This window comes from Fusarium falciforme, chromosome 4 (genome assembly GCF_026873545.1).
Source record: "Fusarium falciforme chromosome 4, complete sequence".
Taxonomy (NCBI): Eukaryota; Fungi; Ascomycota; class Sordariomycetes; order Hypocreales; family Nectriaceae; genus Fusarium; species Fusarium falciforme.
In genome coordinates, this window is record NC_070547.1 from 4441726 (window position 1) to 4459012 (window position 17287).

The following is a 17287-nucleotide window of genomic DNA, read 5'->3' on the forward strand; positions in this document are numbered from 1 at the left end:
GGGCCTGGAGTGACATAGCATGGCAGGTTGTGTCCTCGGCCCCTGACGACTCGTTGGTTTGTCACGTCACAGACGATGAGTGCATATCCCTCGACACTTGTTCGTCTGCACCAGGCAGATCTCGTGAGGAAACAAGCAAACAGACAGGCACACACACACATACACACACACACACACACACACACAATGGGAAGAATAGAAAGGACAACACACAAACCACCCTTGCTTTTTATGAGGGCTCGCTCAACTCGCTCGATCCGGATGCAACCAGTGCATCCGCAGCGTCATGTCAATCTTCGGACCTAGAGCCCGATTGCCCATCATCAGGACATGCATGACAAGTCAATGGCAATTGGGCAAACGCATGTTTGCCTGCTGCCTAGTAGCATCTGCAAGTCCACGCTAGAGCAGTTCTTCGATCAGGCTCTGCAAGAGACGTCTTCCCCAAGGCCCGTGCTCTTACTGTGGCTTGGAGAGGCAGTCTGAGAGAAAGAAGAACAGTGACTACCGCGTTAGGTACAGTACTTCACCTTAGGGATGGGCCGTGCCGCTCACACCTATGAATGCAGTGTGCGTTATGTCTGTCTTGCTTGCTTCGCTCAGACCCTCTTGGGGGCTTGACTAGACTGCGCTGAAGATGCGCCTCTGGCCTGTGGTTCGTCACGAAGCAAACATGTCCGCATTTGAACTTCTGGAGCGTCTGTCGTGGTTTGCTGTAGCTAATTGGAGATTGTCTATTGAGGCCAATTTGCCCATGGCGAACCCGTGGGTCGAGGGTTCATCTGCTGTGGCCTTGATTTCTGGGGATTTTGCTTCTCTCTAGGGTAACCAACTGAACTCAACACCAACATCAACACATCCCCTCGGATCCAGAGCTAACATGAGGAGTTACACATTGCCGGTCAGACACCTGCTCAAATAATGTGAAATAATAGCATCATGGCATTGCTCAACATACCAACCCGTCTTCCAGAGCTAGTTGATAATGCAGCGTGTCTCGACCCATTAATCATGGAACCCATCAAACACCAGTGTGTCCCCGTCTAGATACAAAGAAGAAACCCAGCTTCAAAGAAGAACACCCCCATAGAGAAAGAAAAAAACACCAGAACCCATGACAAAGTTAAAAACTCCCTTAATCCTCCCACTCTTCGTCCAGCTGGTCAATCAGCCGGTTCTCAGCCTCATTGTTGCGATCCCTTCGGCTGGGACTCGAGCTCACTCTGCTGTAGCCACGCCGAGGAGCGATGCGGCGGATGCAGGCCGTAAGTAGGCGGAGAAACAGATCCTATAGAAACAAAAACACCCCCCCGTCAGTCCCACAATCTCCTTTTTTGTATGTATATCGCCAGTGATTCAGGGAAGATATCTCTCCCGCTTCGAGGAAAGGGGACGACGCACGCAGATGAAGCTCCAGATGCCGGCCCAGAGGCTGTAGTTGGGGAGTTGGCGCCAGCCGCGGGCGTGGGCCACGGTTCGGTTGTAAAAGATGCCGCCCAGGAAGTAGACGAGCACGGCGATGAGCACAATCAGCCCAAAGATGCTGCCGGGGCCTACACTACCAGGCTTGTGCGGCTCGGCGTGGGCGCAGGCGTGCGAGGACCGCACCTCGAAGAAGTAAGCGCACTCTTCAGGGTCGGTTCCGACAAAAGAGACGCTGGCAGAGGTGCTGCCGGGATCTCTGTCGCAGTGAAACGAGATGGTGGTTGACTTGCGCCTTCGAGTGTCTACCGGCTTGGGCTCCTGAGAGGCCTCGGGCACGGGGGTGTAAGTCGCATCTTCATCGTCGTAGCTGAGTTCGCTCCGTCGTCCGAATACGTTTGTCGGTTCGGCATCCTCACCACAGGGAGAGCCACCGGTGTATTGCAGAACCAGCTTGCGACCTCGGCTCTGCAAATCCATCGATTGGGAACTGTTGCTATTAGCCAGCGCATTCTCTCAGGGAGATACTCATGTTAACCAACCCTATAGAAATAATCTCTCCGCGCGACATGTAGTATGCGCTTACGTTCTGCCACAGACCAGCATCCACACCCACGACATCGTGCACGGGATCGACAACGGCGCCGCAGATGTTGAGCGTAAAGTTCCTGCCATAGTCATACCCCTTGGAGAAGTAATCCTTGGTCACGGCCGACTTCTTTGTGTTGTCGTCGGCCACCACCGCCATGTCCGGCCGCAGGTCGTAGAAGCCGCCACTACCGGTATGCGACGTAGCTGTACATGCTGGGGCGTGGGTTGTGGTGGACGGCAGCTCGTCCGGCTCTGCGCTGACGGCCGAGGCTATGGAGAGGAGGAAAGGCAATGATCGGAAGCGCATATCGACGTGTCTAGGGATTGTTTAAACGGACGAGATGGACGAGGGTCGTGGTCGCGCCTCGAGGCAGATTCAGCAGTTTGGAATCGCGACAGCAGCACCTGGTCAACTAGACGTCACAGACCAAAAAAGAAGGAACGTTAAAGATGGAGAGAGCGTGAACAAATCTCGACATACAAAAAATGAGGCTTCAATCGACTCTGAAGATGAACAGGTTCAAGTTGCGAAGTGAAAGTGTATGGCATCCCTTGATTACGCGTGCGTTCCCCATCGACACTCAAAACCTCAAACTGTCTTCTCCAAAATTAAACCCCCGGCAGCCTGCCCTTGAGAGTTTAGGGGGGCTTGGTCCCGTGGCGATGGTGGCTGGTGATTGGCCGGCAACTACACCAAGGACAGGGTGGGAGGGAGAGTTGAGCGAGTATGACGAGGACACCGGCTTAAGTATTTGTCCGGGATAAAGCTTGTCCAAGTCGGCGTCCTTGGCTCCCGATCTCCGTGCTCCCCCCTGAAAGCTTATCGAAGCTCTCCATTTGTCAATTGCTCTCAGAGCCGAATACGACGGGCAGCGGGGCCCATGTTGTTGCGCAGGCCGCATTTAAATGAGCCGACGCGGAACTCGATCGCTCCGCGACGGCAAACGTGTGCGTAAGTGCATTCAAGCAAAGGATTTTTTTTTTGCCAATGGTGGGCTCTGCGTTGAAAACCTGAGTGTTGCTAGTTGTTTGTGAGGAAGTGGCTTCTCAGGGGCTTTATAACATCTCGAGATCCCTCCTAGATCTTGCATACCCTTGCTCAATTGCATCCGCGACACAACGAGCTTCATCCACCGCAAGATGGCCCCCAAGTCCAGCAAGGCTGCCTCTGAGGAGCAGCATGGCTACGAGTTCTTTGGACCGTGAGTTGACCCTCGACAAGCACAACTGAAGACTACTTACTAACTGGCGTGTTAGTCCCGGTGCATTCGCCATCTCCTTCCTCCTCCCCGTCCTCGTATACGTCTTCAACTTTGTCTGCAACGACATCTCGGGCTGCCCCGCGCCGTCTCTGCTGAGCCCCAAGACCCTCTCGCTCGACAAGCTCAAACAGGAGGTTGGATGGCCACAAGATGGCTTCGCTGGACTTGTTAGCTGGGAGGCTTCTGCTGCCACGGCTGGCTACATCCTGCTGTCCCTGATCCTCTACCGCGTGCTCCCCGCTCATGAGGTGGAGGGCACTGAGCTGCGCTCTGGGGGTCGTCTCAAGTACAGACTCAACAGTGTGTTACCACGTCCTTGGTTCTTGCAGGAATAAAGTGCTGACTGTCTTAGCTCTGTACAGCAGCTCGTTCACTCTAGCTATCCTCGCCGCTGGAACCGCAGCCCAGGGCGCCGAGTTCCCCGTCTGGACCTTCATCTCGGACAACTTCATCCAGATCCTGACCGCCAACACCATCTTCTCGTACGTTGTGGCCACCTTTGTCTACGCCCGGAGCTTCAGCGTCAAGCCGGGAAACAAGGAGAACCGCGAGCTTGCCGCGGGAGGGCACACGGGCAACATGCTGTACGACTGGTTCATTGGCCGCGAGCTGAACCCCCGAGTTGTCATCCCCCTGATTGGCGAGGTTGACCTCAAGGAGTGGCTGGAGCTCCGACCTGGCATGATGGGTTGGATCATCTTCAACTGCTCCTGGTGTGCGCAGCAGTACCGCAACTACGGTTACGTTACCGACAGCTCCATCTGCATCACACTTGTCCAGGCTGTCTATGTCTTTGACTCTTGGTGGAACGAGCCAGCCATCCTGACCACCATGGACATCACCACTGACGGTTTCGGTATGATGCTTGCCTTTGGTGACATTGTCTGGGTGCCCTTTGTATACTCCCTGCAGACCCGGTACCTGGCTGTGCACCCTGTCTCACTCGGCCCTGCTGGTCTTGCCGTGATGCTGTCCCTCATTGGTCTTGGCTTCTACATCTTCCGCTCTGCCAACAGCGAGAAGAACGCCTTCCGAACCAACCCCAACGACCCCAAGGTGTCTCAGCTCAAGTACATCCAGACCAAGAAGGGTAGCAAGCTTCTCATCTCTGGCTGGTGGGGAGTTGCTCGACACATCAACTACCTGGGCGACTGGATCCAGTCTTGGCCCTACTGCCTGCCTACCGGCCTTGCTGGCTATCAGATCCTGAGCGCCGGTGCCCAAGCCGAGGGAGCGTTCGTGATGCGGGATGGCCGAGAGGTTGTCCAGGGGGAGGCCAAGGGATGGGGCATGCTCATCACCTACTTTTACATCCTGTACTTTGCCATCCTCCTCATCCATCGCGAGCGTCGTGACGACGACAAGTGTCACCGCAAGTACGGCGAGGACTGGGAAAAGTACCGCAAGATTGTCCGCTACCGGATCATCCCCGGAATCTACTGATGGGTTTTGGAGCAATGGGGAAGCTAAGGATCAAGTTTTACAGCAGCCTAGAGTGTTGTTGGCATTCGGGAGAGGGATATGCAAGTAGAATGGGTCGATCCAGGCTTTAGTCGGCCATTGTGGCGGATCACCTGCGGAAGACCGTCTTACAAATAGACAAGACTATTCACCTGCCTAGACAGGTATCAAGCTCTACGACCTCTAGACATGTGTACTCGTTTTAACCTTATTTTGCTTGATCTGAGGATCCCTTCGTCCACGTTCGGGTCGGGACCAACACGAGCCGGAGCGTGAGAACCTGTAGCAACCCGACCTGTGTACCACGGAACACCAATTCCACCAATTCCACAGGATGGGCTTATACCACGTTGCTTCTGCATGGCCAGAGGGAATTCTGGGTAAACTGTAACCTTGTGGGCGAGGGGGCTTAGACTCGGTCGACGGATGGTGGTCCCCTCGTGGAGAGACCTAGACTACGGAGTAGAGCGTGCAGCACCACGAGGCCTCGTTGGAGTCGAAACGGGCCGAAGAGCGCGGGGCCGATGGACGGACGATCGGTCGACGACGCGGGGGATTTTTGGGATGCGGGGAGGACGTGAGGAACAAGGGTTCGAAGCTGTTGGCGTCATCTTTAGCCAGGGGGTTAAAGGTAACCATTGGAGGCTTTGTCGAACGTAGGAGAGAAAGCTGTTCCTGTGTCTTGGTCAGCGAGAAGAAACCCCAATTGTACATACACAAAACCGTGTACGTCAAGTTCAGCTGTCAAACGCGTGGAAGAAAGGGGATCGAGTGAGATGAAACTGAACACTGCGTTACGCCGTTGGGAAAGCTAGCGTGTCGATCACCATCTCCAGCCCGGGAGTTTTGGAGTCACTATCGATTTTCTGCCCTCGACAAGGATCAATGCAAGACTTGGATGCATCACGTAAAAAGAGGTTGACGTCAACATGGCCAGAACCCAACGTCTGTAGACCATCAGAGCAGATGGGTTGATGCCTGTCGGTCGAGTAAAGCCGAAGCAGAGCATCAGCTGGTCATTTCGCAGCAAAGAGCCCATGACTGCCGTCATTGCAACTGCTCGAACTGGTCCATCATCGGCCCTATTCCCCACGAGCGCAGGGGGGTCGTAGCCTGGCAATGCCGGGCTGCTGGAGGGTTTGTGGGGTACAACGAACGATCGGCGGGAGGTTCCTCGTTCTGGAGCGTGTCATCGAGTTGGGCCAAAAAAAGCTTCCGAGTCCTTGAAGGATAGTCGTACCAAGTCTGGAGCCCCCTCGAGGGGGAGGGATACGCGGCCGAGAGAAAGAAAAAAATGGATTGGTGAGCATTTAGGAAGAAGAGGGGAGGGAGAGGGCAAAGATCCTGGGCCCAAGACATGCGCTTGTTCGGATGCCCTGGCACGATAGTAATATCCACGGCGGCACATAAAAGGCCACACAGCAGCTGCTGGGTCTACTTTTAAATTGACCAGTAGTCTCGGTCTTTCTTTATATCAAGGCCATCTCCCCTCCTGCCTGACTGCATCCCCTCAGGCTTGATTCCTCGGGCCTGGTCTGTATATCGTCCCATTGACTTTGCTCTACAGTGGTTCCAGGGGCATACGGCAGATGGGCCGAACACAACGCAGACCTATTTCCAAAGCCACAAAAATACAGAGCAGATAAAATGTTTGTATTATCCATATAAAAAACTCTACGAATAGCAACACATAATTAACCGTTAAACAGAAAAATACAGCAAGAATGAGGTCGGATTGGCTCCTCGGAGCCCTTCTGCTGGCCACTGCCACAGACGCTGCAGCTCCTCCCAGGGTGAGCAAGCTCCCTTCCCACTGAAGGACCCCTCCCCAAGCCCACACAACCCTTGCATCTTCCCACAATTCCCTTCTTCCTTCTCCACCTCCACCTTTCACCACCGCAAATCATCATTGTCGCTCCGCTTCACAACCCCTGCACAAGTTCAAGCTATCCGCCATTCCTTTGCCGCTGTGTTTTCCGACAGGATGCGTTCCCCCACTGCTCGTCCCAACTACGACCTCGTTCTTTCGGAATTTGTTGTGATCTTTTTCCTGGGTGCTCTCCTATTCGTCTTTTTCTTCTCTATCTACGCCTTTGGGCGCATGTACGAGGAGTTGCACGACGACGAAGAAGAAGCCCAACACGAGGAATAATCCAACAAATTCGCTTCCGCGAGATCGACAAGATGCGGTCCACCGTTGTTCTCGCGGCATTTTCGGGGCTGGTCCCCATGGTTGGTTCGCAAGCTGACCAGAAACCACTACAGCTCGGTGTGAAGAATAACACTCTCGCGCATTCTCCTCCCCATTATCCTTCCCCATGGATGGACCCGGCCGCTCCTGGCTGGGAGGAAGCCTATATCAAGGCTAAAGATTTTGTCTCACAACTTACCCTACTTGAAAAGGTCAACTTGACCACTGGTGTCGGGTGAGTCACTTGTTTTTCTCTCTCCTTCCTGACGTGACACTTTGCATTGACCTCCTCCCCGAGGTTCCTATACACTCTACTAGCACTGCTAACACTCGAGGCAGATGGATGGGCGAACGTTGCGTCGGCAACGTGGGTTCTCTCCCTCGTTTTGGAATGCGTGGTCTCTGCATGCAGGATGGCCCCCTCGGCATCCGCTTGTCTGACTACAATTCTGCGTTTCCTACTGGTATTACCGCTGGCGCCTCTTGGAGCCGAGCGCTTTGGTACCAACGTGGCCTCCTGATGGGCACTGAGCACCGTGAGAAAGGCATCGACGTTGCACTTGGGCCTGCTACTGGCCCTCTCGGTCGTACTCCTACTGGCGGCCGCAACTGGGAGGGTTTCTCGGTTGATCCCTACGTTGCTGGAGTTGCCATGGCTGAGACTGTTAGCGGCATTCAAGATGGTGGCACTATCGCCTGCGCCAAGCACTATATCGGCAACGAACAAGGCATGACTTCTTCCCTTCTACTCGCTGATAAATATGCTAACAACGACATAGAGCACCATCGCCAAGCCCCCGAATCCCTGGGTCGCGGCTACAATATCACCGAATCACTGTCCTCAAACGTGGATGACAAGACTCTCCACGAGCTCTATCTCTGGCCGTTCGCAGACGCCGTCAAGGCCGGCGTTGGTGCTATCATGTGCTCCTACCAGCAGCTGAACAACTCCTACGGCTGCCAAAACTCAAAGCTTCTCAACGGAATTCTCAAGGACGAACTGGGATTCCAGGGCTTCGTCATGAGTGACTGGCAAGCTCAGCACGCCGGAGCTGCTACCGCTGTTGCAGGCCTTGACATGACCATGCCTGGTGACACTCTGTTCAACACCGGATACAGCTTCTGGGGTGGTAACCTGACCCTCGCTGTCATCAACGGTACTGTTCCCGACTGGCGTGTTGACGACATGGCTATGAGAATTATGGCGGCATTCTTCAAGGTTGGCAAGACTGTTGAAGACCTTCCTGACATCAACTTCTCTTCCTGGTCTCGAGACACTTATGGCTACGTTCAAGCCGCTGCCAAAGAGAACTGGGAACAGATCAACTTTGGCGTTGATGTTCGACATGATCACAGCAAGCACATTCGAATCTCGGCCGCCAAGGGCACCGTCCTCCTTAAGAACTCTGGGTCGCTGCCTCTCAAGAAGCCCAAGTTTCTTGCCGTCGTTGGCGAGGACGCCGGCCCGAACCCTGCTGGTCCTAACGGCTGTAACGACCGCGGATGCAACAACGGCACTTTGGCCATGTCCTGGGGCTCAGGAACGGCCCAGTTCCCCTACCTCGTTACTCCCGACTCAGCACTACAGAACCAGGCTGTCCTCGACGGCACTCGCTACGAGAGCGTCTTGCGGAACAACCAGTGGGAACAGACGCGGAGTCTCATTAGCCAGCCTAACGTGACGGCTATTGTGTTTGCCAATGCAAATGCCGGAGAAGGATATATCGATGTTGACGGCAACGAAGGCGATCGGAAGAATCTGACCTTGTGGAATGAGGGTGATGACCTGATTAAGAATGTCTCCGCCATCTGTCCTAACACCATTGTTGTCCTGCATACTGTTGGCCCTGTCATCCTGACGGAATGGTATGACAACCCAAACATTACCGCCATAGTGTGGGCTGGTGTTCCTGGACAGGAGTCCGGCAATGCTCTTGTTGACATTCTCTACGGCAAAGCAAGCCCTGGTCGCTCACCCTTCACATGGGGTCGCACCCGAAAGAGTTACGGCACTGATGTCCTTTACGAGCCCAACAATGGCCAGGGTGCTCCCCAGGATGACTTCAAGGAGGGAGTCTTCATTGACTATCGCCATTTCGACCAGGTTTCTCCCAGCACCGACGGCAGCAAGTCCAACGATGAGTCTGCTCCCATCTACGAGTTCGGCCATGGTCTGTCCTGGACCACGTTTGAGTACTCTGAACTCAACGTGCAAGCTCACAACAAGATTCCCTTCGATCCTCCGATTGGCGAGACGATTGCTGCTCCGGTCCTTGGCAACTATAGTACCGACCTTGCCGACTACACGTTCCCGGATGGAATTCGCTACATTTACCAGTTCATCTACCCTTGGTTGAACACCTCTTCTTCCGGAAGAGAGGCTTCTGGTGATCCCCACTACGGAAAGACTGCCGAAGAGTTCCTGCCCCCTGGAGCTCTCGATGGCTCAGCTCAGCCGCGACCCCCATCTTCTGGTGCTCCAGGTGGAAACCCTCATCTTTGGGATGTTCTATATACCGTTAGTGCTATTATCACGAACACTGGCAACGCCACATCGGACGAGATTCCACAGCTCTACGTTAGTCACGGCGGCGAGAACGAGCCCGTCCGCGTTCTCCGCGGCTTCGATCGGATTGAGAACATTGCCCCTGGTCAGAGTGTCAGATTTACAACTGACATCACTCGTCGCGACCTGAGCAACTGGGATGTCGTCTCTCAGAACTGGGTTATTACCGAGCACGAGAAGACAGTCTATGTCGGGAGCAGCTCCCGCAACCTGCCTCTCAAGGCAACTCTGAAGTAAATACTGCATGATGAAGGGTGGCAGACTGCATTTTTTTTCTTTCTTTGGCGTTTCATGAGTAGCCTCGGATGGCTACAGGCATAGCACAAGCAAACAAGCAAGCACGTTGAGTGTCTTAATGTACCTATATGGTCTAGCGTCTCATGAGGAACATGACGATTATTCACATCCTCCTTGGTGCCTTCGTTGTGACTTGCTCCGTGACTAGTCTATGTTTCGACCGACTCCCCATATCAATCCAAATCTTTTGACACTCATTACTCCCTCCTGTAGGCTGTAGATATTTCCTCGATTCTCTTCTGTGTTAGCCTAAACTTCGGCATCGTCTCGATTCTTGAACGCAAGCGTTACGCGGTATCGCCCATCACGACATCAACTTGTTGGACTTGAGAAGCCTTTCTTGTACGTGGAGACCTACTTAGGGATCGGGGTGCGGTCGTGTGCGTCAGGGGGGAAGGTATCTCTGAGGAAAAACTCGTGTTAGTATCTGGCTCGACATCCTGAAGCTAGCTCACCGACCTGGTTTGATTCTTCTGGCAGAACGTGGTACTCACTGGACAAATATTTAGCAAGACTAATGCAGAGTGAACTCGGGCAAGAGAGAAATGTCCTTAGAGAGGACAAGGTCTCAAGGGAATATCTTAGATGGCGTCCTATAGATCACTGTGACCCTGTGGTATCTTGGACAGCAAGGGACATCTACTTCAGCTGGAGCTCTTGGATGTACGCTGGTTCTCCTATGACAGAGGCTCTGCTCATTAAGGGACTTCTTCTCTCATGCCGACCGAGTTCCTGACCGAGTTCCTGACCGAGTAGCACAGAACTCAATGTTGCCCACAACATTGGCATTAACAACTCTGTGTGTACTCTTAGTGCATAGCTTTTGTGGGCAGAAGCGAGGTGAGTTTGAGAAGTGGTAGGTTCGCGGGCGGACGCTGGAGCGGAGGTAGGGAGCACGTTCGGGTATCGAGTATTTTCTGCAGAGAAGCAGTTGTTAGTCCATGACTTGAACAATGGAGATGTGGTCGGTTGATAGATACTTGGAGAGAGTTTCAGGATTACATCAGGGCCTTGGAACCATGAGATCCTGTATTCGACGAATTATCTTCTTAATAAGTCAGGTTGTCTCAGGGGCAGGGACGGGAGATGGCATAGATTGAATTGGGAGATTCTTCTGGAATGCTTAGCAGTACCCATGAATCGGTAGGTCCTTTCGGTTTCGCTACAACCAGTGGCAAGGTGTTGACCTTAGGACCAGGTTGAACCACTTCACCGTCGAGATCGAGGGCCAAACTGTCCATTTTATTCACACGAAAACAAACGATCCCGACTCCGTCCCCATTTTGCTACTACACGGATGGCCCTTTCATAACGACCATCCAACCTCCTGCCGGATATATCCTCGACACCATAGTACTCAATCCTTAGCCAATATCTTCTCACGAGGGATAAGACACGTCGAGTATTGCTTTGTTTTGTAAAAAATGTGGCTAGTACAGCACTCGGCGAGAGGTAGGGGAGAGAGAGGATTAGGGGTCGGTGTGTGTTCGAAGGGATTCTGCTCGAGACCAATGTTAGCATTTGAACTAGACGACATGGCTTGACAGACAATGAGACTATAGACTAAGGTCAAGAAGACAAAAGAGGTTTCGCCTTGAATCCTTGGAGTCAGGGGTTAGTGGGAAACAGTGACACTGGATCAACTTGAGCCAAGATAAGCCACAAACCTTGAAGTCAGGGTTTGCCAGCCGTTTGGTACAAACTGAGGGTAATGAAGAGTGCATCCTTCCTCATCTCATATGCTGTGAGAACATGATATGGATGTCGAAACACTCTCTTCCACCCCCCCTTTGTCATCTTGCCATTCTTCATCTTGGGCCGCTGCCATCTCTCTACCCTCGGCTCGGGTGCCCCTATCTTGAGGATCTGCTGACCTAGAATGCAGGCGAGGGGTTGGTCGTCGGGGAGGACGTGGAGCGTGGCCATCTGAGACAAATGTGATCTGTTTCTAGAGGAGAATTGGATTAGCTGCATGTCATTTCGGCAGTTGAAGTCGAACAGATTGTTTTTTTATTGGTAGCGACAAAGGTAAGTTTGGAGGAGCATTGGGAGAGTGACACTTGGCATACCTGTGTTGTATCTGACAAAGGGAGCAAGGAGACGACAGGCCTCCTCTCACTCTCTCTCGTATATTGCCGTGATAGTCTTGAAGGGAACCTTGGAGTGACGTTAATCGGGTTCCAGGCCAGGGACAATTCGGCAGACAAAGGGCATTAAGAGCATTATTTTTTGGATGATTTCTTACTCCACTGCCAGCTATACTGAGAGCTCGGAAAAGACTGTGCGACTCTGTCAATGACTTGAAACGTATAGGTACGGCGCTACTTCCCCTTTCATCCGCCCCGGCCCCTGGATCATCCACATCTCCGGAGATGGCCATGTTTGCGGTTCATTTCCTGCTTCTGTGTAGTCCACTGACGTCTTGAAATCGGAATAGTTCCAGCTGTGAGAGTTTCGGCAGATGATTGATTCTTTGAACAGATAATTCACTGCTCTGGGGCATGTTGGGTCGCACTCTTCGTCCGTCTGTGCATGATAGCTGAAGGGTTCGGAGTCAGCTGCACTCTTCGTTCCTCTGAGTAACGAGTCCTACATCCTTGTGTGTAAATAACGCCCAGTTTAACAGCAAGAGTCAGAGGTTGTCGTCCCCCACAGCAGTCTCGGGGATGTCTTCGGTTGGTCTGACCATCCAACTGCCGAACCTCTTGGAGAGAGGGAAGTCCTTACCGAGTGACCACCCACAATCCCGTATCACGACGCCTATTCCTTCTCGATCAAGAAGTTGGTAAACAGAGTTTCGTATCCGGCGTCAGATGGCCACGTCATCAAAGTTCCAAATCGGCCCGTAGTGTCCTCGTGGTGAGGCAATGTGTCGGCAAGAAAATCAAAAATGTATCTATCCCCGAAGTCAGCAGATATCATGAGTAGCGCATCTTCGCCTATGGTCAAGATTGTGTGGCTCGTCCTAGCCGAACCGTCGACCTCCACAAGTCCTCGACAAACGTGGAGCCTCGTTTCTTCCTGTATTGGGAAAACCTTGCGAGGCGGGGGGGACACATTGTACTTAGGAAAAGGTGCTATTTAAATGTGAGGCCATCCCTTTCGTGAAATACTCGTGAATTGCTGCCTGACAAGTCTTGGTGCGTCATGGCAGTGTCTCTAGGACCATAGAGGTAAGAGCCAACAGTCTCTCCCCCATTCATGTTGTTGAGTTTGCGTAGGACTAACGGGTAGTTGAAGAAGGGATTCGGAGGAGAGCGAGCGATCAGGTGGTATCTAGAGGGAGCTGCGGCAGTCTTGCTGCCGTAGATTCGGCTAGATGACTTGAATCTGTACCTCTGTCGTTTTGTTGGGGCGGCCCACTGGAGTCCTGAGGGGATTCAGGTTCGCCTAATGGTTCGCCCGGGCCAGACTGGTGCTGCTGGTCTTGCGACCTGAGCCTGGTCTCGTCCTCGTTCGTCATTCTTTTTGTCTCGGGACCCCAAAGGTTCATTCTTTTTCGACTTGTCCGTACGGCGCGGGTTTGGCTTCTCCTCGTTCTGGCCTACTTTTGATGGGATGCTGTTAGTTTTATTTTCTCTTCCCTCCCAGATAACCCCAATGAGAAATGATTCTTACCCAAATCTTGAAACCCTCTGTTCCATTCCTCGAGACCCAGACCACAGGCACGGCAATCCAAGCGAGCAACCAGGACCAGGTGACTGATTCTGCCACCAGGTGTGAATCAGCTGTTAGGAACTTCGGCAACAAGGCACAAACAGTTTGGTTCCACGGCCAGTAGGACAATGGCAATAGGACAAACAGTTGAGCAAAAAGGGGTGTCCGAGGTTTGATAGGGCAAACCCCTTGGCGAGTGGTGACAAAAACAACTACCGACGGTTGCCTGCATGCGCTGGCGAGGAACGCTTGGGGAGAGGCTCAGTGGGCATCAAGAGGGGGGGGAGCCTCTGGAGCAACTGTAGGGGAATCGAAAAAAATCTTCTGAAAATTCAGGCTCCTACTTTTCGGTGACTGGGAAGCCATCCTCTGCCCGCATATTTCGAACCCCACACGTGACTGTCTTTCGTTGGAACAGACGTCTGTTTAACATTTTGATAATGCTTCTCTTCTGGAATAAATCAGCCTCAATCAGATGCATCAAAGACGCGGTAAACTGGGCCGACGCAGGAGAGACATGCATGCTCAATTCCTTGCAGTTGACGTATGCATACCCCAGACTTTCCACCTACCAAACCCCAACGTGTCTCAGCAGAGCCGCATGGACTCACCGAGAGGCATCCAGAACCAAAATGTGAGTTAGGAACTCCCCGCGGCTGTTGGAGCACGAGATTCAGCGTTTGGCGGTAAAGTTGACCAACCGAATCGACCGGGATAGGCTGCACAGATGCTGCCCAGCGAACAGTCTGCCTGCTCTATCCTATGACGCGTGCAGTTCGAGTTCCCACTTCGACCGGGCGTCTTTGCTCTCGACCATCCTATGACGAGTCCCATGTTGGACGCCGCGGAAGACCTCGCCATAAAATCGAGCACATGATGATGGAGAGGACAGGGGCGGAGCAGCTGATACACGGTCATCCGAAAACGAGGCAACGAGAAGTTTGTGGGAGACTGTGATACTACAGTGGTGCAGGAACTTCAGCCTCAACAATATTCGACAATGACGACAACGACTGCCTACCATCACGGTTTTGCTTGGGCTGGCTTCGTGTCCCCTTCGGCAGCTAGGAAGGACCAGCACCCTAGGTCAAGGTCGCCATTCTCAAACTGTTTCGACTTACAACCTACAACAAGAACTCTAGAGTCTTCGGCCATGTCATCGACTCGCCGGTTCAAAGCCGGTCAAGGACCGGGACGAAAAGGGGCGGCCAAACAACCTTGGCGGGAGTTGTCAACAAGGTACGTCACGCGTATGGGTAGTTTGTGAGACGTTGCATGTGGGATAATTCAGCATGGGAGTCGAAATAGATGGGAACACACCCGTTCTATTTTATCTCACGGCTACGGGACGGGACCAACCGGAAGCGAACCCGAGCCAACTCCTCAACGAATTCCTAAACGAAGAGACACTACGATTCTTCACAGAGGATTCCTAAAAATCACTACAGAAGTGGGCATACTACGGTCGACCAGTACTCTTTGAAGGTTTTGTTGCAGACAGGTTACCCTGATTGCCTTTGTGGCAGGTGAGTAATATACATCTGGCTGAGACCCAATAACTGATCATCTGATAGATTCTTTTCAAAGTATGGCTTCTTATCACTTGCAACTCCTTCTCAACAAGCAATCGAACCCATCATGTTGTGCCAACACTTTGTCCTAATCCCAAATCCTCCGGCCTTGAGCTCTGATGCACGAACGACACTTGTGCGTCGCTGTACTCCCAGCTAGGTGTCTATACCCCAAACCTATCCTTGTCCATGTTCTAGACCACAGAGACAAGGCAGCCACATCGTCACCGCCTCATTCATCTGCAAGGCTACAGAAACATGTTTGCCTTCAGGGGAGAAAGGCAGCAAGCCTGACTTATGCTTGAGCCCGAACATCGGCACCACCTTCATGCTGCCAACCGTGGAGGCCTCTTGCTATGAGAGCACAGGGATGAGGTTACATACCGAAAGACGGATGCCCTGTTGGAACACCCGCTTTGGACCGTGAATCACTGATCAGTTTAGAAGAGGCGGAATCGGATGGAAGGAGGCTATCGGCTTCAGTCTCGTTGGCGCCTAAGGGGGCTATCGACGAAGAGCCTCATCTGAACTATAAGTACGGTACTTTTACCCCTTGAATGGCGACTATCATTCTTGCTCATCACAAGCTACTACAAGCTACTACTATAACCAAGGACCAAAACATCAGATTTCTATCCTTACTTCAAGGTCAGTCCATGCAACCTTGTTGAGGTGTCGAGTCCACAGCAACGCAAGCTGACATGGAGGTTACAGATAACCTCATCAGCGACACTCATCCAAACATCCGGCACCTCGAGACACCATGCGGCGCGGTCAACCACTCGTCCGAATGCCGGCTAGGGCTCAAACTCAAAAGGTCAGGGAGGAATGCAAGGCCGTGGGATGTCACAATGAACCTGCTAGGTCTTCCTCCACGGGAGCGTTTTACTATTTCTGCCATCACCGTGAGCATTCCATGTCTAAGTTGAGTATGAGGCGTATCTAACGGATGACAGACGCCTGTCAAGCCGGACCAAACAACTGTGGTGACCAAACAAGAAAGGGCGAAAAGTTCTGTGAAAAGCGTGCGTTGATACCATCCAGACTCATGAAGCAGAGGCTGACCAACCCAGACGCCGAATGCACCGACCCTGATTGTCACGTCAGGTTTGAACCCTATAACCTGAGATACTCCCAGATAGGAGTAGACAGATGGTTTTGTCCAGACCGTTCGTGCCCCTTTTCATCCCGTTTGAATGTGAAGACTGACAAGACATAGATGCCTGCACGGAGGAGGGCTGTTACAAGAGACGTCGCGACTCTGTCACATTGTTCTGCGCAGCGCATGCCAAAGAAAACCAATGCAGCAAGCCAGGCTGCGAAGAGATCCGGGTTCCCGACGGCCGGATCTGCAAGCAGCACACGTGCGACGAGCCCGGGTGTCTTCTAGAAGTCTACCCACAGGGCCAGAACGGGCAAATGTGCTCTCAATACCAGCCCTGCGGCTATGCAGGCTGCAGCCGCTTTGCACCCCTGGATGGCAATGGACATCCGGAGAAGTTGTGTGCCTACCACCGCCTGTGCCGGGCCCCCGGCGACCCCTGCGATGGCATAGTCGATGGCAACAGCGATTACTGCCCACAGCACAAGTGCGGTGTGATGGGATGCAACAGATGCCGTGACAACCAATGGATCCCAGAGAACCGGTGGTGTACCCCTCGTGAGTCCCATTCTTCTTAGACAATAGCCGGACAAAACTTGGGCTGACCATTACTTTTCAGATACTTGCATAACCGAGGGGTGCCAACAATGCATCGACAACACAGACGACCCAAACTCGCGACACTGCTCTATGCACACGTGCTCGTGGAGAGGCTGCTCTGGGGAGGCCCGCATGAACAGCCGGTTCTGCTCTGATCACGTCTGCAGGCGACGCGGCTGCGAGCGTTCACGATTGGAAGGATCCGACTTTCGCCCGAGCCACTCGTGCCGCCATCGAGGGTGTCCGAATGCTGCCAGGCGCTCAGGAGGCTGTTGTGCCGTCCACGATGGTGGACGGGACAACTTCTCTGGGAGTGACTCGGACTCTTCCCACCGCCGCAGACGGAACAGACACAACCAGCCGCGACGTGATGACCATCAGCGAGGTCCTAGACGGTTCAGCCCTGGTCACCGCCGGCCACGAAAACAGGAGGAAGAAGAGTACGAAGACGACGGGTACTACACACTGAGTGGGAGAAATTCTAGGAATGTCAGCCCCGGACCTCGTTGGGCACGAAGACGTGATGGGTTTGACCCACACGCTCCACAGTGGGAGTTCCAGGCGAAT

General features: G+C 53.1%; 4 protein-coding genes across 4 annotated transcripts; 3 read left to right on the plus strand and 1 right to left on the minus strand.

Annotated features, from left to right (window-relative positions):
• Positions 1-1135: 1135 nt before the first annotated feature.
• NCS54_00606500 (MRH domain-containing protein) lies at positions 1136-2320 on the minus strand (the record flags this gene model as incomplete). Its single annotated transcript, XM_053151540.1, has 3 exons — positions 1136-1288; positions 1402-1912; positions 1965-2320. The coding sequence occupies 3 exons, from the start codon at positions 2318-2320 to the stop codon at positions 1136-1138; spliced, it is 1020 nt and encodes a 339-aa protein (XP_053007515.1).
• An 833-nt stretch (positions 2321-3153) lies between these two features.
• On the plus strand, positions 3154-4718 carry NCS54_00606600 (Delta(14)-sterol reductase; the record flags this gene model as incomplete). The annotated part of the gene is made up of 3 exons (XM_053151541.1): positions 3154-3215; positions 3271-3575; positions 3628-4718. 3 exons carry the CDS (start codon positions 3154-3156, stop codon positions 4716-4718), a joined length of 1458 nt encoding a protein of 485 aa, XP_053007516.1.
• A 2202-nt stretch (positions 4719-6920) lies between these two features.
• NCS54_00606700 (Beta-glucosidase) lies at positions 6921-9730 on the plus strand (the record flags this gene model as incomplete). Its single annotated transcript, XM_053151542.1, has 2 exons — positions 6921-7162; positions 7267-9730. The coding sequence occupies 2 exons, from the start codon at positions 6921-6923 to the stop codon at positions 9728-9730; spliced, it is 2706 nt and encodes a 901-aa protein (XP_053007517.1).
• A 6051-nt stretch (positions 9731-15781) lies between these two features.
• On the plus strand, positions 15782-17189 carry NCS54_00606800 (Hypothetical protein; the record flags this gene model as incomplete). The annotated part of the gene is made up of 5 exons (XM_053151543.1): positions 15782-15923; positions 15975-16043; positions 16092-16187; positions 16238-16678; positions 16888-17189. The coding sequence occupies 5 exons, from the start codon at positions 15782-15784 to the stop codon at positions 17187-17189; spliced, it is 1050 nt and encodes a 349-aa protein (XP_053007518.1).
• Positions 17190-17287: the final 98 nt, after the last annotated feature.